The 25,306-nt window shown below is 31.9% G+C and overlaps 2 protein-coding genes across 2 annotated transcripts in view; one reads left to right on the top strand and one right to left on the bottom strand.

Annotated features, from left to right (window-relative positions):
• LOC126882624 (trypsin-7-like) overlaps window positions 1-12,322 on the top strand; it is a 71,102-nt gene extending 58,780 nt beyond the window's left edge. The window contains exon 6 of the mRNA XM_050647601.1: window positions 12,125-12,322. Within this exon, the coding sequence (XP_050503558.1) occupies window positions 12,125-12,274 (150 nt within the window). The 3' untranslated portion in view covers window positions 12,275-12,322. The remainder of the gene's footprint in view (window positions 1-12,124) is intronic.
• LOC126882601 (trypsin-1-like) overlaps window positions 1-25,306 on the bottom strand; it is a 189,234-nt gene that overhangs the window by 113,283 nt on the left and 50,645 nt on the right. The gene's annotated exons all lie outside the window — the stretch shown is intronic.

The raw sequence follows: 25,306 nt of genomic DNA on the forward strand, positions 1-25,306 counted from the left end.
GAGTTATCAACCGTGAATTGATGACCGATGTTTCTGGCTCTATTGTTGGGTGTTGATGCCATTATCTTATGCCTACAACTTAAATAGTAGAACTTAAAAGAGAACGTATGAACACTGTGCCGTCACTTTTTAGTGGCACATGTCGACAGTGGCGCATCAAACTTTTCACTTATGGACGGGATAAATAAATTAACTTTTTTTTCATTTTTTTAAGTTATATGTGATTAAATAATAAGACTCAGCATAATTTTAACCTACCACCCCTCCCCCCCCCTCATAAAAAACTTTCTTTTTCGTTTTTCTTTTTTTTTTAGGTGGAATACAATCAATTTTAAAATTTCAAAAAATTCATAGGCCTAGTTGAGGCTTTTACAAAATATGTATATTTTTTATAGATCCGTCGCACAGTGGTGAATTTCGCCGAAAACCTGGCCAAAATGTAAAAATCTAAGTTGATAGGTATACCCTTAGAAATTTTATATGAACCTTGCTCTGTAGGTTTTTGAGAATCATAAACGGCCGTTAAGGGCGGAACAATACAAGCAGACCATGCATGGGCGTGCATTAAAATTGATTGCATCCCTCCTAAAAAAAATAAAAACGAAAAATGAAGTTTTTGATGGTGGGGGAAGGGGGTCGTAGGTTAAAATTAGTCTGAGTCTTATTATTTAGTCACATATAACTTAAAAAAATTTAAAAAAAAAATTAAAAAAAAATTGAATTCTGGGAGTGAGGGAGGGTACTTTTTAATTTATTTATCCCGTCCATAAGTAGAAAGTTTGATGCGCCACTGTCGACGCATGTGCCATTAAAAAGTAGCGGCACAGTGTTCATACGTTTTCTTTTAGGTTCTACTATAAAATGTATAGGCTCTTATCCTACCTAAAATGATTAGCAAATTTCACCTATAGCGGCTCTTAGTCTAGTTTATTTTTTAATGTCCGACTGGTTTATTATTTGACAAATATTGGCATTATTTCGAAGTCTATTAAGTACGATATAACGCCCAAGGTCGTTATTGAAAAATAACGTCCTAGGGCCTATTAAATTTAAATACCGAGTTAAATACTGTCAAGTTGACAAATAAAACTCTCTAAGTAAAACTATGGTTAACACAATTACGTTACGACTATTTCTGGTAAATGTACTTATTTGAAAACTAATTAATTCAAAATTCATTCAAATTTTTTGCATATAAAAAATAATTTAGTAGGACATTAAACGTTGAAGGCAATACGGGTATTATAATAATAACGGTTTCAGTCAACGTATATACCTCGGGCCGAAGGCCCTCGGTCTATACACCATTGACCTCAAGCGTTATTATCCTTATAATACCCTTGGTACCTTAATAACTATAATGTCAGACTGGTTTATTATTTGACAAATAATGACATTATTTCGAAGTCTATTAAGTACGATATAACGCCCAAGGGCGTGTTATTGAAAAATAACGGCCTAGGGCCTATTAAATTTAAATAACGAGTTAAATACTGTCAAGTTGACAAATAAAACTCTAAGTAAAACTATGGTTACCACAATTACGTTACGACTATTGCTGGTGAATGTACTTATTTGAAAACTAATTAATTCAAAATTCATTCAAATTTTTTGCATATAAAGAATAATTTAGTCGGAAATTAAACGTTGAAGGCACCACGGGTCTTATAATAATAACGCTTTCGGTCAACGTATATATCTACCTCGGGCCATAATAGACCCTCGGTCTATACACCATTGACCTCAAGCGTTATTATCCTTATAATACCCTCGGTACCTTAATAACTATAATGTCCGACTGGTTTATTATTTGACAAATAATGACATTATTTCGAAGTCTATTAAGTACGATATAACTCCCAAGGGCGTGTTATTGAAAAATAACGCCCTAGGGCCTATTAAATTTAAATAACGGGTTAAATACTGTCAAGTTAACAAATAAAATTCTAAGTAAAACTATGGTTACCACAATTACGTTACGACTATTTCTGGTAAATGTACTTATTTGAAAACTAATTAATTCAAAATTCATTCAAATTTTTTGCATATAAAGAATAATTTAGTAGGACATTAAACGTTAAAGGCACCACAGGTATTACAATAATAACGCTTTCGGTCAACGTATATACCTCGGGCCGAAGGCCCTCGTTCTATACACCATTGACCTCAAGCGTTATTATCCTTATATGTAATACCCTTGGTATTCTTTTTCTCATAATCATGTTTCAGTGCGTCACAGTTTTTCGATTTCTTTCTAACACATTAAATTGTATGTGACAGAAAAAAGACACGTCCGTGATTACAGACATTTACAACATTTATTCTAGTTATTATAGTTGTCGATAGGTGGCGCCATAATAAAAAAAAATTTTAATTAGATGATAATATTACAAATATAATCTATATAATTTATAAGACTATACAAATCAAAGAAAATACCATTTTATAAATGCAAGAAACACATTTGATTTGTTTTTATTCCAAATTGAAAATAAAATGTGACAACTGTCAGATTTAACTAAAATGTCATGTTAGAATAAATGTCCTAAATGTGTATTATCACGAACTTACCCTTTTTCCTATCATTTGTTACGCACTGAAAAATGCTCATGAAAAGGACAATACCTTAATAACTATAATGTCCGACTGGTTTATTATTTGACAAATAATGACATTATTTCGAAGTCTATTAAGTACGATATAACGCCCAAGGGCGTGTTATTGAAAAATAACGCCCTAGGGCCAATTCAATTTAAATAACGGGTTGAATACTGTTAAGTTGACAAATAAAACTCTAAGTAAAACTATGGTTACCACAATTACGTTACGACTATTTCTGGTATAAAGAACCATTTAGTCGGACATTAAACGTTGAAGGCACCACGATTATTATAATAATAACGCTTTCGGTCAACGTATATACCTACCTCTGGCCATAATAAGCCCTCGGTCTATACACCATTGACCTCAAGCGTTATTATCCTTATAATACCCTTAGTACCTTAATAACTATAAGTCTGTTTTTTATATTTAGCTTTTCCAAAATTGACAGGTTGGTGCTGGGTTCTATCTAGAATATGTATAGAATTCTTTTTTAGATCCACATTTCGAAGGGTTCGGTTCGACCTTACTTCTATCGATGTTTTTAAGATTCCGTGATTCAACTGCGTATGTAGATATGAGAAAAATAAGGACGTAAGGACCTGAGCTCAGTATTGCTTGTTATTGTTCGGTCTTGCTTTATTTTAATTAATTTAAATGTTGCGGTTTGCTAGCCTACCCTTGATTTCTGGGAAACTATCGCCAGTGTTGGATAACCCAAGTATACAAATATGTGTTCTTCTTCTTAACGTGCCCTATCAAGTCCCCTTGACGTTGGCGATTAACATAGCGAAACTGTCTCTGTTTCGAGCTATTCTAAATAGTTGTGCTGCATTCTTTATTCCTGTCCACTCCCTGATTTTCTTCAACCAAGAGGCCTGCTTTCTACCAATTCCTCTGCGTCCTTCGATTTTACGCATCATAATAAGTTGAAGAATATTATACCGGTCTCCCCTTACTACGTGTCCAAAATAGGCCATCTTTCTATATTTGATGTTATCAAGCAGCTCGCGGGCATCATTTGCTCTCTTAAGGACTGCAACATTTGTCAGCATAGCCGTCCATGGTATTTTTAGTCTACGTCTGTGTAGCCACATTTCAAATGCCTCCAAACGATTAAGGTGGATATTTTTAATGTCCATGCTTCGACACCATATAAGAGGACTGACCAAATGTAACATTTAATCATGCGCTTTCGAAGTTGAAGTTGCAAGTTATCATTACAGAAGAATGACCTCATTTTTAAAAATGTCGTGCGGGCTATCTTGATTCTACATTTTATCTCTTTATCTGGATCCAGTTGTTCAGTAATATGGCAACGAAGATATTTAAAACTGGGTACTCTTTGAATTATATGACCATCAACATAGAACCGTGAATCTTGATGGGCCAAACGGCTAAATACCATGTATTTTGTTTTTGAACAGTTTATGTTTAGGCCAAACTCTCTTCCCACTGTGTCAATGGCATTTAAAAGGTGTTATAATCCATTCATATCATCACTTAAAATAACTGTAGCGTCTGCATATCTGATTGTATTTATCAGAATTACATTAACTTTTACACCCCATTCGAAATTATGCAGCGCTTCCTTAAATATTCTATCTGAATATAAATTGAATAACAGTGGGGACAGTATACAACCCTGTCTGACACCTCTTTGTATTTTGCATATTTCTGATAATTTTTCTATGATTCGTACATCTTGACTATCAACTCCATTTTCCTTTAATATTTTAATATATTTTAACAAATATGTCTACTACTTCCCAATTAGCCTCTAGGTGTATGTACGGTAGATTATTATTTGTCCTCTCTACGATCATTATTTTTGTTTTTTCGCTATTGATTATAAGTCCGAATTCCTTGTCTGGCCTAGTCATTTCTGCTTCGTTCGCCTCTAGTATAAAAGTGTCATCTGCACATATTGCAGGTTACTAATTTTTTGCCTCTTATAGTTACTCCTCCACCCCATTGGTCTAGTACTTTCCTCATTATGTGTTTAGAATATACATATATTGTTCAATAAAGGTGATAATATTTAGTACTGTCTACTTTTTTACTTTATCGTACTACATACGTAGTATAGTATAATATTACTTTATCGTACTACATACGTAGTATAGTATAATAGATAAAGTTATAGGATCGTGCAAAAAATGTTTTTCAGATTTCACTTTTTTTCGACGTTTTGAGTCCCCCTGAGTCTAAAAAGCAAATAAAAAAAAACATGTCGGAAGTATGTACGTACGTATGTACGTACGTACGTATGTACGTACGTATGTCGCCACCGCCCAGCAAAAACTACCGGATCGATTTCGATGAAATTCGGTATGAGTAAGCTTAAGAGAATTTTGTCGAGAAACTAAGCTTTTCAAAAAAACCTCTCAAGGGGGGGGCGTAATAGGGGGGATATTTAGGGCCCATTTTTGCAAATTTTGACCAAAACGAATGAAATTTAACTCAAAGTTAGCTCATCAATAAGTAAATAGAAATACGGAATTTGACATTTCCAAATTCAAAATGGCGGCCAACATGGCCGACCGCGCACCCGACACATTTCCCTACCTATCTAAAAGCTTGTTTAAGATAAGTTTAATTTGAAAGAGTCGTTATATAGCATAAAGATGGTGCTATAAGAATAATATTATCAAAAAAAATCAATGGGAAAATCCCAATAGTTGGCTGTACCTATATAATTCGCTTATCCCAATAGTTGGGATAAGCGATCCCAAAAAAAATCAATGGGAATATCCCAATAGTTGGCTTAAAATAATATTATCGTTTTTCACAAAAAGTTATGGTTTGCCTATATTTAAGGGGTCAAAATTTGACATAACTTTGAACTAGATTTTCTCAAAAATGGCTCCAAGGAATTTGTTTATTTTTTGATATGTTTTTGAAATCATATCGGTAAATTGAATGACATTAGTCAGATTTCTTAACTCCCCATAGGAGGGGAGTTATGAATTTTCTATAAAAAAATATTCGATTGCCCGTAACTTCCTTTGTAATAAAAAATAAAATTTGAAATTTTGCAGGCATATATGGTACTTTATTTTCTATTATCACAATAAATTTTACCCAAAATGTGGCTTCCGGTTATACCGGAACTGAAAAAAAAATCTTAATTTTTTTGATACGCCCTGTATATTTTTACATATTTTTAAAGAATGCAAAATTACCTTTCCAATGACATAAAACTCGTTGCTGTAGCTCAAAAACTCGAAAAGCTACAGTAAATAGAAATTTTGCTATAATCTTGTGTGTGTCCTCTCTCACGCGATCATAGCAGAGCATTATTAATAGGGCAGTCAATGAGGGTATTTGGCTCTGAACTCCATCCTACTACATAGATGTACTTGATATTTTGACAGTACGTAGGGAATAGCTCAAGAAACAAAATCTACCCTATATACTATGGCGCTTTTATCTTGGGGCGGTTCCCACCCCTTCAAGGGGGTGGAAAATTTGTTGGTCAAAATAAGCACGGAAGTGGCTAGAGAACCTATTTCTAAGCAAAAACTGGTCTATACTTTTTTTAAAAACTCAATACTTTTTGAGTTATGCGTAGTTGTAAATTGGCCATTTTCATTGAAAAATGACACCTGTTCGGACGGTTTTTTGTGAATACCTTAAAAACTATGCATCGAACTAAAAACACTATATAAAACATTTTTTAGGTTATAAATAACAAAGAGATTCGTTCCTTCGAAAATGTTCTATTTATAATACAAAAAGAGATATGGTAGGTGAAAAGAGTTTGTTTTTTGGTGCATGCTCAAATTGGTGTATTCAACTTGAAATAACAGAGGAACGGTAGCTTTTAGGTGTATAATGCTACCAACGCCTTTTGTAGTGTTTTAAAAGGCCTTTAAAACGAGCACCACTAAATGCCGGTTACATTCAAACTAAGCGAGATATGGTGCAAAAAATATATGACTAATGTACTTTAAGGAAAAATGAAAAGTACATACATTTAACCCCTCATCCACCAGAATTTAAATGCATTGTTTTTCTTCTGCAATACCTTTTAATATAGTGTTATTTCTACTTTCAAAAAGTTGAACGGGTTGAAAATGAATGATTTTTGTAAAAAATGTGATCAAATCATAGAATGCATTTTTAAATTTTCTTAAAAATCTTCCTTTTTCTCCATGTAATGCGAAAATAAAAATGTTCCACCCCCGAGAAGTAATGGGAACCGCCCCTATGATAAAAGCGCCATAGCATATAGGATAGACTTTGAATTAAGAGATTGGGCTACTCCCAAAATTTCATTAAAATCCTTGCAGTAGGATAGAATTCGGAGGTAATACCTTGTTCTAAATCTCGCGCATTGACTGGCGTAATAGAAATAGAATGAAATGCAAATATTGTAAACTATTAATTTCTCAGAAAAACGAACTAATTTGAAATGAAAGTATGCCTATAATATTCTATTGATTTATGCAATAATCTATACCTCTATAGTGTGTCTCCGAAATATGGCATCGAACATTTACTCAAATGCAGGAATCAATGATGCGTAGAACTATAAAATATTTTCAAGTATAAAAGGTGTTTCTAAAATATCAAAATAACGAGTAACTTTGCTATTTTTATAGAATGCCAGTATCTAGTACGATAACGATAATAGATCGGTACGATAAAGTTCTCGGGCGGCCCTTCCGTCCAGCGTTTTTTTAAGGCTTTTGAATATATTCCGTGTACTTTGACTGAGTTTTTATCTACCTCTTCTTAGGTTAGGTGGTTGTGTAATCCCATAATTCCCATTGTACTTAAGAGATGATCTAACTTCATCGAAAGCCTTTAGGTAATCTAAAAACCAAAATACCATTTGCATATTGTGTTCCCTCGCGTTTTCAAATTTATTATCTGGTGTTCAATACATGTTCACGCATTTCTTTTCCTAGTACGAATCCGCATTGTTTTTCAGCTATCTCTGGATGCAGAAAGTTATCTATTATTTAACCGTTCATTGTTTATATGTAACAGGATTTTGCTTGCATGATGAATAATGGCAATGGTTCTGTAAATATGGTTAGTGGTGCTTCTTGATAAAAAGGGATAAAAGTTGATGGATTCGATCGTTACTTGATGGAAGTTCATTTTATCTAACAATAAAACACTGAAAACGTTTGTTTTCTATACTTCCACAAAATTTATTACAACTATGTGACTACAGCTGTTTCGGCAGAGTGCCTTTCTCAAGTGATTTAGAGGACTATGGGTTTGCCTTTTTAAAGTCTTTAACTGAAGAGGTTGAAGAGTGAGGAGCTGTTTGTCTCGAGTTGGTCATTCAGAATTATATCTGTATTTTTCAATTTATTAATTTCCATAGATTCTAATAAAGATAGCTTAAGGCCTTTATTTTGAATATGCAGAATTTGAAACTGTTCATTCTGCATATTCAAAATAAAGGCCTTAAGCTATCTTTATTAGAATCTATGGAAATTAATAAATTGAAATATACAGATATAATTCTGAATGACCAACTCGAGACAAACGGCTCCCCACTCCTCAACCTCTTCAGTTAAAGACTTTAAAAAGACAAACCCATAGTCATCTAAATCACTTGAGAAAGGCACTCTGCCGAAACAGCTGTAGTCACATAGTTGTAATAAATTTTGTGGAAGTAAAGAAAACAAACGTTTTCAGTGTTTTATTGTTGGATAAAAGTTGATTTGCTCATCCACTCATCAAGCCATTTACTTGTGATTCACAAATGATGTTGCACTTCTAAAGGTACCCAGGGCAGCGCCGTCCATAAGGGCGGAGAGGGGCGGCGCCCCCCGGCGCCAAACCAAAAAGGCGCCGGCAGGTGCCAAAAAAAAATTGGTAATGCCGAAATTACCAGAAATATTAGTAATATTTTATTATCTTGTAAAATTGAAAATTTACCAATCGTAGGTAGATATAAAAATAGCAGTTTTATTACTTTGATCCCCTAAGTGTACGAACCGTTATTTCTCTCATTAAACTGAACTATTACTATATTCACTCGCGGTAAAATATTGCAAAACCTCTGAATATGAAGTTGGATTAATATGAAATTTGGCATACACATAGCTAACATGTCAAAGAAGAAAATGATATAAGGTCGACGTGTGCTTTTGCCTTAGGGGAAGTTTTTATATTACTTAAGTCAATATCTACTTTTCGAGTTATTTGCGAGTGAATATGTTCATTTTTCAACAAAAAAAAACACATTTTTAGACGGTTTCTCGCAAATAACTCAAAAAGTAATTTATCAAAAATATATTCTTAGGAAAAATTTTGAATAAAAGGCATTTCCTTCAAAATTTAAAATTATTTTTTTTTAATTTAAATTTTTTTTTCAAAATAAGCACGTTGAAATGGTGAAACTTACAGATCATACAGAGTGTCTGCGTAACTTGGAACCATATGGGAACTTTTTTGATATCAATTTTAAGAAAAAGAGTTATTCTTTATAAAGTGCTCTGCATAGTCTAAAACCCAAGATGCAATCATCAGATATCAAATTCTGTCAACAGTATACGAGGTATGTCAAAAAATATGAATTTCGCTCAAGAGCAAACTACCTTTATATTTCAAAATATCAAAAAATTTTATTATGAAAAGTTATTTGTAATTAGAAACCATATTCAAATATCCAATAACAGCCTTCTACTGGAAAAAAAATTTCTGAAATTTTCCTAAATTACCTATTCCGAACATCATTTTTATTTATTAGACATGTAATAACTCTTTTATTAATAATTTTAGGAAAAAAAGTTATTCTTCATAAAAATCTGTGCATGGTCTAAACCTCAAGATGCAACCATCAGTTATCCAAGTTTGTTAATTTTATACGAGGTGTGTCAAATAATATGAATTTAGAAAGAATTTTTTCTAAATTTTTTCTAAATTCTTTCTAAATTTATATTATTTGACACACCTCGTATAAAATAAACAAACTTGGATAACTGATGATTGCATCTTGAGGTTTAGACCATGCACAGATTTTTATGAAGAATAACTTTTTTCCTAAAATTATTAATAAAAGAGTTATTACATGTCTAATAAATAAAAATGATATTCGGAATCGGTAATTTAGGAAAATTTCAGATTTTTTTTTTAAATAGAAGGCTGCTATTGGATATTTGAATATAGTTTTTAATTACAAATAACTTTTCATAATAAAATTTTTTGATATTTTGAAATATAAAGGTAGTTTGCTCTTGAGCGAAATTCATATTTTTTGACATACCTCGTATACTGTTGACAAAATTTGATATCTGATGATTGCATCTTAGGTTTTAAACTATGCAGACCACTTTATAAAGAATGACTTTTTTTCGTAAAATTGATATTAAAAAAGTTTCCCATATGGTTCCAAGTTACGCAGACACCCTGTATCAATATACAAAGTGAAGTAAATTGTAAAACTGTAACGATTAATTTCATTTGGGATGCTAATTAAGTGGAGATTTTTACGATGTTTTTTAACAAAAAAAAGGGACCAACTTTATTTTCAGCGTTACTGGCTTACTTTTGCTGCTAGAAACTAAAAAAAATAAAGCTTTTCCTAAAGACTTTAAAAAAGTTATAACGAGTTTTGCCCGAAAAGTGCTTCATTTTTTGGTCGTTTCACGTTGGAATGTTCGATTTGGAATTTGACAAATAAGAACCCACTTTTCTCGAGCTACAACTCTTCCTCTACTAGATCTACCGACTTTATGCGTGCACAAGTTTTTTTTTAATTTTTTATAAGCTTTATCTTTGCTAAGAATATTTTTTTCAATAAAATACAACCTTTTTGTGTTATTTGCGAAAAACCATCTACAATAGGATAAACGAAGCAGAGATCGACCACCGACGCGCTGGAGTGACGATGTAAAGAGAAATGCCGGGAACTGGATAGCTGGTAGCTCAAGATAGGAAGACATGGAGAAACTTTGAGGAGGCTTATGTTCAACAGTGGACGATAACGGTTAGATTATGATGATGATGATGATACTTTCCTAACACATAAAAAATAGTTTGTAGGTATACCGTATAACGATTCACTAAGCTACAAAAAACTACTTACAAAAAGAAGGAGGAAAGGGGCGCCTAATATTACTTGCCCCTGGGCGCTTGAAAGCTTTGGCGCGGCCCTGAAGGTACCTATCTTCTGGAGATATGGGCCATGACCCATCTTATTCTCTTCACAGCAGCTCGAAATAAATCAATTGACGTTAGACCAGTCCACTTCCTAAGATTGGTCAGCCAGGATATACGTCTACGTCCAGGGCCTCTCTTGCCTTATAGAATCAACTGTAGAAGTCGGTATTTATGATTACGCATAATGTGGACGAAGTAAGCCAATTTTCTGTTCTTTACGGTGTTAATTGTTTCTTTGTCTTTTCTTAGCGTCTGGAGAATAGTTATGTTAGTTGTCTGGTGTATATATGATACCCTCAACATACGTCGATAGCACCGAGAAGACACTAGTCGACACTGTCGACCTAGAAGAAACGGATACAAGAGACTGGAGAGGACAAGTACAGGACCGCAAAAGTCGAAGATATTAGTCAAGACTATCGAAGCCAAGGCCTGTAGGGCTGTTGGTTAAAATTAATAACTGAAAAGTTTGTCACTCAACTTTTTTAAGTAAACATGAAACTAACAAAATCCGACGATAAAATGTTTAAAAATTAACAACTCCCCTTTTAACTTTTTTAAACGTTTCTGAAAAATTTCGTTGTTATCTAAATGCTTCAGAGATGATACAGTAAAATTCTCAAAAGGAAAAATTTAAAGCGACCAAAGATACAGAGAGTTAAAATTGAAAAATCATCAACATTTTGAGAGACGCTAAAGTTACCGCTGCAATTGATTTTTCGCATTTTTGTCTAAAATTTGATTTTGTAACATGTTCCACCAATTTTAGATAAAAATAAACTTCATATTCGGATTCAGCGACGTCGAAAACATAAAGAATGACTAAAATTTGCCATTCACCTATCATGGTCGCTTTTTCTCTATCTATTTCGCTGTTTGATCTATCTGTTCTGAACGAGCATCAATTACATTAAAAACAGATACGCAAAAGATTTTATTAAATCGATGAAATCTTTTCTCTTTTTATATCATTTATTCTTGTATACTTTGGGGTATTTTTTTCATTGTGTACCAAATTTCCCGATAGCTGTTGATATAATAAGTTTGGTTCTTATGCAAACGATATCTTTGAAGGTAAAACCTGCTTTTTTATTGCAAACCATTAGTGTGGATATTAATTCATCATCATCATCATGAAACCTCTTCCGTCTACTGCTGGACATAAGTCTCTCCCATTTTTCGCCACTCTCCACGGTTTTGTGTGTATTTTACAACATTCGTTTAATGTCGTCCATCCAGCGTGTTGGTGGTCACCCTCTGCTGCGTTTGTCTTCTCCTGGGCGCCAGTCAGTTAGTTTTCTGGTCCATCTTGAGTCTTTTAGTCTCGCTACGTGACCTGCCCAATTCTGGGTATTATTTGAATAATATTAAATAGGATTATTAACAATTTTAGGGCGATTCGGGAGGTCCATTAGAACTAAATGGTACGCTAGTTGGTATTGTGTCCTTCGGTGAACATGACTGTGTAAAAAGTGGTGACCCATCAGTTTATGCCAATGTCGCATTCTTCCGTACATGGATAAAAAACGAAGCTGGTGTTTAATTTCTATGTGAGATTATTTCTCGTAATAAATATAAACATATAAACTAACAGTTTTTTTATTTATTTTTGTTTTTTTTTTTGTATGGGCTGCCGCCACTCAGCCAGTCACAATAAATATATTTTTAAATCTAAATGCATTTCAAAAATATAACACAAAAGAAAAATAAGAAAGATAAGGAAATGTTACCGGAAAGGTGATTGTTAATATTGCAATTATTGTATTCAGGAGTTTTTTTATTTTATTTAATGGCATATCTAGACATTAGTCATTCAGCCAGTTGCAATAGAGAATATACAATCCTATCCCTAATACAAAATTAAACAGAAACAATATAGTAATACAATAAATAATACAATACACTAATAATACAATAAAGACAATAATGGATCTCTGATAAAGTATTCAGGAGTTAAGGTAGGAATAAGACAGGGTAACTTGCTTCTTCTCATCTAGGGACCCTTCAAGACATTTCATTTAGACATAACTAAACTAGGTCGCGGATAGGAGGTAAATACAAATGGAATAAAACAAAGGTAAATAATTAATTATTAATCTTTTAAGTTTACATTAAGTTTATTTAATAGTTGTTGTGTATATACAATTCACCACAATACCACAGTACAATACGTGCTGTTAACTGCCATCCGACATTGACAGAGGGTCGAGATGGGAGTTCACAGATGTTGTATAATATTTACTTATTTAAGTTATGGCATTTCGGAACACACCTTAATACCATACTTTGGGAGCTGTCAAAGAAATGTCACAGCAGACAGAACACTGTAATGTCGGCAATGATGTCATGTTGAAGCTGTCCATCTTGTCTCGTGAAAAGATACAAATTAATGTGTTTCAATAAAGTAGTCAAAGTCGGCCCATAGTTTTATTAAATATAACAACAGAAAGGTAGAGATGGAAGTGTCTGCAGATACATGACACGCCCTACCTTTAATAAATATTCAAGGACTATTTATAAACTTTACGTTGACGTTAACGTTGCCGTTCGACGTTGACCTTGACGTTCGACGTTCTAGGGTGCATTTATAAACTTTTCGTTGACGGTGCCGTAGCAGTTAGGCGTAATGTCATGTAACATTTAAATTTCTTTCTAACCTTTAAATTTAAACATTTTTTATTTTTTGGAATGGTTTTAGAAAGTTGGAAGTGTTGAGTGTAGAATGTTGATAACTGCAAATGAATATGAAAACATGTACTGTTTAGATTATGGCCATGGGTACATAATTCGCAAATATGTTACGGCTATCCCTACTTTTTCTGTCTTTACACGGCAAATTACGTGTAGTAAAATTCACACTGGTATGGATATGTAAAAATTACTAGAATGTCATTCTACCTACTTCAAAATGAGACTATATATATATATATATATATATATATATATATATATATATATATATATATATATATATATATATATATATATACATCCCGCTATTAAATTGGCATCTTTTCACGTTGCAGTCATTTGGCATCACCTAGAAATGCTATCATTTTCTAGGTATAATCCGTGAATGTTCGCTTAGTACACTTCTTTAAGCTTGGCACCGTTGTCGGATTTTCAGTAATCCGATTTATTTATATATTTTATTCCTTACACTATAACGACAATTTGACCCCCGTAGGTCAAAAACATTGCTTAAACATCACTTTGGCAACAACAGGATGTTGCCAAGATATACATTTTTACGGAAAAGACAGTACCTAGTTAGATACATAATATCGATCGCTTCACGTTACAAGTCTTCCACTCGCACTCAGGTAAAAACCAGTTGTAGGCTCTTTTGTCTGAACGGGTCCCTGAATGAGTTTAATAATTCACTTTTATTGTGTATTTTGTTTCGTTTAGTTGAAATATCAGATTTTGTTTGTAACGAATTTCATAATAGATATTTAAATTATTTTTTTGTTAACAAAAACAAATTTTAAAGTTTGACATTTGAAAAATTAATTTTATATTGCCATTTTCATGACATGGTCAATGGTTAATTGCATTTATAATAATTTAATGGGTCATTGCGAAACAATATACAGTGCGTCCATAAAGTAACGCATAAATTCATCATTTCACAAACCGGACACTTTCAGGAAAAATACCGAAACAGGTCGATTTTTATTTTTAAATTACAATTTATTGGCATACATATCATACTAGTGACGTCATCCATCTGGGCGTGATGACGTAATCGTTGATTTTTTTAAATAAGAATAAAGGGCATGTAATAGCTCATTTGAAAGGGTATGTAATTCTCTATTCAATAATATAATTGTTAATATAATTATTTATACAGGGTGTCCAAAAAATGTTATTTAAATTAAATTAATTGGTATAAAAAGATGAATGTATGTAATTTGTTTAATTCTAAATATATTTTATTGGTGCCAGCAAACATAAAAATGTTTTATTTAAAACCTAAATATTGATTTTCGCTTAAGCGTAATCTTAAACTTCCAAGAGGCAGGTGGATGGCAGCTCTAACATTTAATTTTCTGACAAAAGTAAAACGAATTTTGAATTAAATAAGTTACATACATTTTTCTTTTTGTCTCAATTAATTTAATTAAAGAATTCTTTTTGGACACCCTGTATATATAATTATGTTATTGTTTGTATTAGTAAATAGAGAATTAAATACCCTTTCAAATGAGCTATCACATGACCCCTATTCTCATTTAAAAAATTCATCGATTACGTTATCAAGCCCAGATGGATGACATCACTAGTATGATATGTAATATGCCAAAAAATTGTAATTTAAAAATAAAAATCGACCTGTTTCGAAAATTTTCCTTAAAGTCGCCGGTTTACGAAATAATGAAATTATGCGTTACTTTATGGAAGCACTGTATGTTACAATGTGTAAATTTTTCAGGAAACGTAAAAATCTTTCCATTAGTAGTTAGAGATTCTGATAGTAATACTATATTTTATATAAGTATTATGGGTTATAAATGCATCTATTAGGTCTGGATCCCGCGTATGAAAAAAAAGTTGATTAATAGCAAGCTGAAAATTTGTTAATAGCTTAAGGGTGTTTAGTCGGATAAACTTTTATATATGGGAACACTGGAACAGGGGCAGTTTTAATTGTGAAACAGGTTGAAAATTTGGAACGGTCACACCACGAAAACGGCACATTTATTTTGTCCGACATAACAGACTTAAACTCTCCGAATAGAGATTAAACTCTCATGCAAAAATTAGACTGCTATTTATCACCTGTCATAATTCCTGTCATTTGACATATTCTACATGCTCTACTCATTAAAAGGCCCATTTGGTGATAAATAGCAGTCTAATTTTTGCATGAGAGTTTAATCTCTGTTCGAAGAGTTTAAGTCTGTTCTGTCGGACAAAATACATGTGCCGTTTTCGTGGTGTGACCGTTTCAAATTTTTAACCTGTTCCAAAATTAAAACTGCCCCTGTTCCAGTGTTCCCATATATCAAAGTTTATCCGACTAGACACCCTTAAGCTATTAACAAATTTTCAGCTTGCTATTAATCAACTTTTTTTTCATACGCGGGATCCAGACCTATATCTGAAAGACCAAAAAAGTTTAAATGTTGCTTATTTTTTTGATATTATGTTTTAAAGTTTGTGGACTTATGTTGTTTTCGAAATGAAACCATAATTGGTAAAGTTTTTTCTTTATTCTCAACAAGAAACAGTCATAATACGGACAACGCACACATCTTATGGAAAATATAATGTCACTCAAATTCAATAAAATTTATACGAATAGATCCGTTTTAATTTACCGATCAAATCTTATCATTGCGCCAACTCTTAATTATGATTAATTACGGCGCAAATTGCAATTAAAGTTTATCGAAATCACATTTTTGGAGTCCATAAAGTGTTAAAAGTGTTAAAGTTACAATCATTATTGCTCCGAGTGCTATTCATAAGAGCTTAAATCCCGCTGGGCCTAAGCGGATTAGTGAAACTAATCCGCTGATTTATGGAGTACCGAAAATCTGGGTAGTTTAAAATATTTTTTCTCTCTCTAACTTATGTACCTACCCATTTGATTTCAGATTTATTTGTATCAATTTCTGCTCTTATTTTTGAAAATAGAGAGTTGGCGCAATGATAAGATTTGATCGGTAAATTAAAACGGATCTATTCGTATAAATTTTATTGAATTTGAGTGACATTATATTTTCCATAAGATGTGTGCGTTGTTTTCGAAATGAAACCATAATTGGTGAAGTTTTTTCTTTATTCTCAACAAGAAACAGTCATAATACGTAGAAATTTATACTAAATTTAAAATCCAGATTCAGTAGAAATAAACAAACCAAGACACGTTAAATGCTACTAGGAGCACTCCCGAATCATAATTATTTACAATGTATTGTTATATTTCTATTTGATATGAAAATTAAATTTTGATGGTTGTAAACAGGATTCAATTTAATATAAAATATTTTCAATTTTCTCAACCACGGGCATATAAATTTAGAACACCCTGTATACAACAAATTGTTATATTTAATTTTAAGAAGTGATTAGACGGAACTCGGGACAGTGCGCTTAAAATAAACAAAGTGAATGACGCGTACCATTATCGTTCTTCTCGGAAGGTCGATCATTAGCCTATGCTAAATAAAACTCAGTGAAATAGATGATAGTTCATTATCGTTTTTCGCGGAAGGTTTCGATCATTAGCCTATGCTAAATAAGACTCATTTGAAAGAGAGAATAGGTCATTAAAATTTGTAAATAGTAGAAAGTGATTTTAGAATGGGAATTAAATATTTTCTTTTGAAATCCATTAAGCATATTTAGAAAGATTAAAAATTGGTTTTTGAGGAATACTGAGAATGAGAGTTGGTGGTGGAAGGTTGATTTGTGAATCTGGAAGGGATATTGAGAAAGTAGGTGAATGAATGACAAAGTGGGATCAGAATGTTTTGAGCTGTCGAGAAGTGAAGTCTAGTAGTAGACGGTAGTGTTCGAGGAGTGAGAAAGCCGGTAGTTCCGTGAGTGTGGAGTATCTATCGTGGAACGAGAAGTAGGCCAGGTCGAGAGTAAAAGAACCTCCTTGAGCCCAGAGTGTCCCGGTAGCTGATAGCAGTTTCGAAAAAGGTAGAACACAGCATCACGACAAAAGCAGGAACGAGAGCTATTCGAGCTAGTTTTTCAAAGGAGAACATCACTGGAAGCCAGGACGAGGTTTGATCGCAGCCAAGGATAGCAGGAAAGGGTTTTGTGTGAGGACATTTTCAGTTCACCAGGAAAAGGTCAGTCTCATTTGTTTGGACATGAATGTATGGGTTTTTCGTATTAAATTCCACATAAAAAATTGAATAACATAATCAATAATATCAGAAAAGCTTCATCAAACTTAAATAGAGTTGTCCCTAATAACTCCTAATAGTTAAATGTTAATAAAAACTTTCAATAGAAAACCAAAAGGAAATAAAATTCCCAGTTGTAAATGTTATGTTTAAGAATAATAAGAAATAGCAAATATTAAGCATTGATTGCCTTTTGAATAAAATAAAAAATATTTTGATTATAATTGTAACCCATATTTGTATTTTTTTTACTCTTTTCTTTTCTATCCCGATTAGGAACCATTAAGAATTATTCAGAAGCCACGAAAGTAAGTAATTAATTTATAATTCGCCCTGAGATTGAAAACATATTGATATGTGATCTGGTTAATTAATTAGATTAGTATTAATACATTGATTAAATTAAGTGACATATAAGAATATTATCTCATATCAATAATCAAGATCACATCAGTATATACATTGTAAATTCCAAGTCATGATTTCCAAAGTTTACACATTGTAAATTATGATTCGGGAGTGCTCCTAGTATCATTTAACGTGTCTTGGTTTGTTTATTTCTACTGCATCTTTACTGTTTCTGTTAACTAATCTAAACGTAGAGATATTTTTTGAGATTCTTTAACTCTTTCAATGCTGGGGTTTGTCACATCCCACCTGTCTGTTAGTGGCAAAAAAGTTCACCTGTCGGATGCCGGGTTAAAACATGACAAATTAGATGTGGAATGAAAGCTTATAACCCAAAGATGGTACTAAAGGTGAGAAATTTGGCCTCCGACTTCAGGATAAAGAGTTGCAACCCGAAGTATTGTTCTAAATTCGCAGAAATAGTACAAACTATGTATTACTCGACGCGCCTTAGAAAGACGAGAACAAATATTTATGCCTGTCCGGTTTTATGCCTGTCTGTCCGTCCGTCTGTCAGATATAATCACAGAGGTTGAATGAAAGATTATAACCCATAGATGGTACTAGCGATTAGAAATTTGACGCGCATTAGAAAAATGAGAACAAAGAAATACTTTTCTTAGTTTTACACCACTTCCGGTTAAAATGGTGTACCCGGAAGTGACACACATAGTCACAGAAAAATATACTTGATCAATTTACGTGTATTAAGAGGTCGAAACCGAATTTTTTTAATTCTGGTTTTGATGTCATATGCGGTTAAAAAATTGTCTGGAAGTGGAAGAAACCAGTTTAATAGTTGTCCCCTTCGAGTAGCGAAAAATAAACAATACTTTGTAAAAACATTCAACATTGGTTGATATTCCGCTGTTTTCATATTATTTATTGACCTAAGTTTTTGTAAAATGCACTAGTCTTTTTTAAAGATATCATTGGACAATTTACTCACTGTTTTTGGATTTTACAAAATCGCTTGGATTGGCATGAAATTTGACATAAGCATAGCTAACATGTCAAAGAAAAAAGTGATATTGTGCCAGTGTGTGCTTTTTTCTGGGGATGAGTACCACCCCCTTCTCGAGTGTGAAAAAATATAGGTAAAAATATGTCCGTAAGTGGATAAACTAATTAAATTCCTTGTATTTTTTGTTTTTAGATGGTTTTTCGTAAATAAATCAAAAAGTAAGTATTTGATCGAAAAAACTATTCTTAGCAAATATAAAGCTTATAAAACAGTAAAAAAAATTATGTATGTATGAAGTCTGGACACACAATAAAAACAGAGTTGGAGCTGAACAACAGTTGGTTCTTATTCGTCGAATTCCAAATCGACTAGTTCAACGTAAAATATCCAAAAAATAACGCACTTTTCGGGGAAAACTCGCCACAAATTTTTTAAAGTGTTTAAAAAAGTTTTATTTTTGTTATTTAAAAAGTATCTATTCTATCACCATCAGCATCAAAAGTAAGTTACGCTTTAAATAAAATATGTCCCTTTTTTTGCTAAAAGAAATCGTGAAAATCACCACCTAATTAGCATTCCATATGAAATTAATAGTTACCGCCCTAGTTAATTTACTTATATTATACTGTTTATATGATCTATAAGATTTATTGGCAAGAAATGCTTATTAAAAAAAATTGGTTTTAAAATAAAAAAATTTTAATTTTGAAAAAAAATGCCTTGGTTTAAAATAACTTAAACATTAGTGATACTAAATATCTCAAAGAGTAAAAAATGTACATATCACATAAACAATACATAAGTAAATTAGGCGGTGATTTTTACATTTTTTTTAACAAAAAAGAGACTTCATTTTGATGCTAACTAACTTTTGATGCTAGAAACGTTTATAAAAATACAAATAAAACTTTTTAGACATTTTATAACAGTTGTAAGTCATGAGTTTTTCCCGAAAAGTGCTTCGTTTTATGGTTATTTCATGTTAAAATATTCGATTTGTATTTTGACGAAGTAGAACCTGCTTTTCATTAAGGTGATACAGTAGCGATCAACAGGTAGCCAAAACGCGTTCCAAGATTGCGGCTGTAATTTTGAATATTTTTTCGAGATATTTGGCACACGTATTCGTAATATAATAAAGAATGGCGGTACAGAGCCGAATTTGAAAAATATATTAATATGTGGAAATTACTCTGTAATTAAATATAATATTAAAAAAACGAGCCTGTACCGCCATTAAGAAGAACAAAAAAATACACTTTCTTCAAATAAACTTTTTATCCGATGCCTAGATTTTGTGTCATTTTGGAACTACTAATGAAATACAAAATTTTAGTAGTTCCAAAATGACACAAAATCTAGGCATCGGATAAAAAAGTTCATTTGAAGAAAGTGTATTTTTTTGTTCTTCTTAATGGCGGTACAGGCTCGTTTTTTAAATATTGTATTTAATTACAGAGTAATTTCCACATATTCATATATTTTTCAAATTGGGCTCTGTACCGCCATTCTTTATTATATTACGAATACGTGTGCCAAATATCTCGAAAAAATATTCAAAATTACAGCCGCAATCTTGGAACGCGTTTTCGCTACCTGTTGATCGCTACTGTTTCCTCTTAACTACAACTCTACTTTTACAGGGTCTACAGACTTCATACATACACCATTGTTTTCACTTTTTTATACGCTATATTTTTGCTAAGAATATTTTTCGTTAAAATACTTTTTGAGTTTTTTTCTAAAACCGTCTAAAAACGTGACTTTTTTGTTGAAAAACGAACATAATATATTCACTTGCAAATAACTCAAACAGTATGTTAAGAAAAAATCTATAGAACAAAAACTAGCTTAGAATTACTCAGTTTATCCACTTTAGGACTTATTTTGAATGTATGTCTTTTCACATTATAAAAGTGGTTGTACTAACTCCCAAGGCAAAAGCACACGTCGGCACAATATCACTTTTTCTTTGACCTGTCAGCTATGTGCATACCCAATTTCATGTCAATCCAAGCGGTTGTTTAAAATTCGGAGGTTTTGCAATATTTACCGTGAGTGGATGGACTACAGATATACGTATATTAGATAAAAATTATAGTCTCAGCGAATCTTTGAAATATCTCCATTCCTTTGAAATGTTACATTTTTTAAGCCTTGAGGGAGTAGGCGCAAAATTATGACCAATGCTATTTAAATGCATTCAGTTTATTCGAATCCTGAGAAAACTAATAAGAATTTTGGAAAAATTTAAACGCAGAATGAAAGATTACATTATAACCGAGGGCGAAACTCTCTAAAAACTTTTATGTTTATATTGATAAGTGAAAGGGTGAAAAAAAAAGAAAATTTAGTGTGATTTTTTATTTCAAATATTTAATTCAAAAGAAATTTTTGTTTATTCTATTCTTTTTGACATGAGGCTGTATTTGATTTCTCTATGTCATTGTATGCTATTGGTTAGTTCCTATCATTTCAGCCGACGTACGTCACGATTGGATCAATAGGGCCGAACATACATAACTAAGGCCCTTTTGGCATGATGCTGTATTATTTTGAAGTCGATACAGCCTGAATATTTTTTTTTATTTTTTTACGTTCTATGTGATTAAAAAAATTAAGAATCACCGCAATTTTAGCCCACCACCCCCTTCCCCTTTCCCCACATCAAAAAATGTCAATTTTTCGATTTTATTTTTTTTTTAAGTTGGTTTGCAATTAAATTATAAATTACAAAAAATTCACACGCACAGCTGAGGCTTTTACAAAACATATATTTTTATGGACCCGAAGGTCGAGTGTACATAACCTCAATGTTTTTTGTTTTTTTAATAGGTACGTATAACTTTTTTTGGCGATGGCTGCATGTCTAATTTTTTTGCGTTTTGTGAATTTTATCAAAATCTGTATTTCTGACTTTTTTCAGATTTATTCGTAAGGTGCGCCATCTTCAAAAATCCGGAAAACTGGTTTTTTCGGTAGTTTTTTGGGATTTTCTCCATTTTATATACTTCAAAATAGACTAACTCAAGGTTTTTTATAGGTTACGTATATATAATTTGAAATAACTGAGTTTTTAGGGATATTCAAAAATTGTGTAAAACACCTAAACCCCCCAAAAACTATGTTTTTTCAAATTCTTAAAAGTTTCTTAATTCTTTCGTACCCCATGAAGTTAAATTACAAAGCCATTAAAATATAACTAGAGGTGATTCATACCTACTTACCATCTCAATTGAATGCAATCATCGGCAAAGCCATCTTTTAGTGTCATTGTGTCATCCCCAAAAATCTACCTGGGTCTTAAAATGCAGGTATGCATACTTGTTCCGTTATAACTCTTATCTTTTAAAATTTTGTAGTAAAAGCATTTCTATAGCTATAGTGAGTTTATTGCCCTACCTCTTTATGTGGCTTAATGATTTGGATTGTAAACACAGATAAGAAAGGGTGTGATAGACCAGAGAAATTAGCAAATAAATGGCCTCTTTCGTGACATCCGTTGATACAGGTATCTAAGAACTGCTTATGGCATTAGGGTAAATTTAGTTACAACAGTATCCAATATAAAAATTATGCAAAAAATCAAACGTACTTTTTAACTTATAAACAATATATAAACAATTAAAGATCGCTATTTGATTGTAAATATTAAAGGTGGAGACCGGTATGCTGTATGGAAAGGTGATACAATTTTACTGAAGAGCATAGAAAATTCTTTAAAATGAGTGTTTGGAAAGTTCTTTTTGTTAATTTGTTGCTTAGTTATTGGGAAAATAGCTTCAAAAGTCGATTTTTTGAAAATAATTAATAACTTTTCTAAAAATACACTAAAAGCTTTATTTTCGCGTAAGTAAAGGAACAATATTAGAAGTATTCAGCCGTTAAAATTTCAAGAAGTTTTACCTAATAGTTATTGCAAAATTGAAATTGTTTATCCCAAAAAGCTTCTATCTACAGCGTTATTATGCATAAACTATTAGGTCAACATAAATTCTAAAGACATCAAACCAAAGAGAAAGGTTCAATTTATCAAATTAGATCAAGTCTTGAATAAAAAGTTTATAATAAATATAAATAATTATAAAATAATTTTGAAAAAGTAGTGTTATTTTAAGCTTATTCGCGAACTCAAGCGAGGGTGCTGCCGCTTATTTTGAACTAGAGGAATTGGGATGAAGATTTAAACAAAACATCCGTTAACCTATATATCAATGTCGATTGAATGCTTGTCTGGTGTGTTCATTTAATGAATGATTTATTTATATTAATTAATTACATCAATAAAAATATTAATTATATCAAAATGCATTATCCCAATTACATCGGCCATTTTCATGCAACTGCACTGCCACCTATAGTCGATTGAGTTCGCGAATAAACAATTAAAATAACAACCGCATTAACATGTGGGAATTAACTAATTTTGATGGGAAATAAGCCACAATTTTACTAAAAAAAATGGTTTTATTTTGACAACGACACCCGATTTGAGCGTCGAAACGTTAATAAAATCAGTTTTTTTAGTAAAATTGTGGCTTATTTCCCATCAAAACTAGTTAATTCCAAAAATGCCACAAGAAAATAGCTTCAGAACAACAACACGTAGGAAGTTAATTTTTTTTATTCGACATGTTGGTATTCTTATAGAAACTGAAACAAAAATTTAATGCCCTACAACCCTTAAAACCCGAGTTAGCCACTTTTTTCAAAAATTCACCGGGGCTTTGTTTATAAATATTAGAAAATTTGAAAAGCAACATTTAAACGAATGAAAGAGCATGTTTATACAAAAAAAAATTAAAACGATTCTTTTAAAAACGAGCCGTCCATGATGCGCCAAAAGTGAAGAGTTTAAAAGTAAAGCGATTCTTACCCTCTTGATTTTATTATCAAAAACTTAATTCACAACTACACATTTATAAAAGGCGCAATACCTCCGGTAAGATTTAGGTACAAAATTAACAAAACCCAAAAAAAAATATATAATACAATATTCCAGTTACCCGTCGTTTGTCACCATTAATCCCTTTATCCTAAAGATAAATAACAGTTTGTCGACGAAAATTCCATTCGATCAAATGTTCGTCGATGAATTGTCCATTCGATGAATTGTGCATTCGACCAACTGTTTGTCGACCAACTGTTGTCGACCAATTTTCCGTCGACGAAGTGTTCTCGATAGAGACTGGAAAATATGCACTAAAAAATGTCTAAAATATGCATGCAATATGCATTTTAAAACAAGCTGAATATGCACAATTAACATGCAAATATGCATTTATATATGCACTTATTTTTATATGAATAATTTTATGGTTTACGTTAAATACATAAATAAATAAAAAATAATAAAAATAAATAAATAGGTTTGAATTTAAACCAAATTGTATTATTATTTCTTAATATATTTTTTTAACTTCAGGTTTTGTGACAAATAAAACGGCAAAATATTTTATTTTGACCACAAGATAAATAAGAGTACAATAAAATAAATGTACATATTTTTATTGTTACAATATTGATTCATATTTTCTAAACTAATATTATAAAAAGAGTACAATAAAACAAATTTACATATTTTTATTGTTACAATAAATAATCATATATTGATTCATATTTTCTAAACTAATATTATGTCTTCTATCTGTTAATATTTGTTTATAGGCAGAAAAAGATCTCTCAACGTCACAAGATGTAATTGGGGCATATTTAAACTTTGCTATTAGAGACGGATCCATATTAATATTTTCATCGAAGTTTCCAAAATTGATTATATTATTTATTGAACGCAATAAAGTGAAACCCTCATTTTTGTTTAAAACGTCATCAAGTTTATCTTTAATTTTTACTCCAATTTCCCCATTCAGATTTGTTATTTTCTGTTTAACCGAATCAACAATAGACATACTATTGTGAAGACATAAATTTTGAGCCTCTAATTTTGTAATTGAACTTTCAATGATATCGAAATTCGATTTTATATACAACAATTGATTTTTAATAGACTTTTCTTTAAAAATATTTTGACAGTTATCAATAGCGGTACAAGTCGGATCAAAACTTGAAATAACGCTTTTGATGTCGTCGTAGTGTTCAGATAAAAATATAGCACTTTTAAGCCAAGTTCCCCATCTGGTTAATACTGGTTCTGGTGGTAAAGGAATATCGGGAAGCATCTCCCTATATACCTGTACACGTAGTGGTGCTTTCAGAAATACTTTTTTTACATTATTTATTAAGGTGTTTACATTGGGAAATTCAATTCTAACTTTCTCTGCAACTCTGTTTAGGCCGTGCGCCAAACATGTACAGTGAATTAAATTAGGGAAAA

The sequence above is a fragment of the Diabrotica virgifera genome, chromosome 1 (assembly GCF_917563875.1).
Source record: "Diabrotica virgifera virgifera chromosome 1, PGI_DIABVI_V3a".
Classification (NCBI taxonomy): domain Eukaryota; kingdom Metazoa; phylum Arthropoda; class Insecta; order Coleoptera; family Chrysomelidae; genus Diabrotica; species Diabrotica virgifera.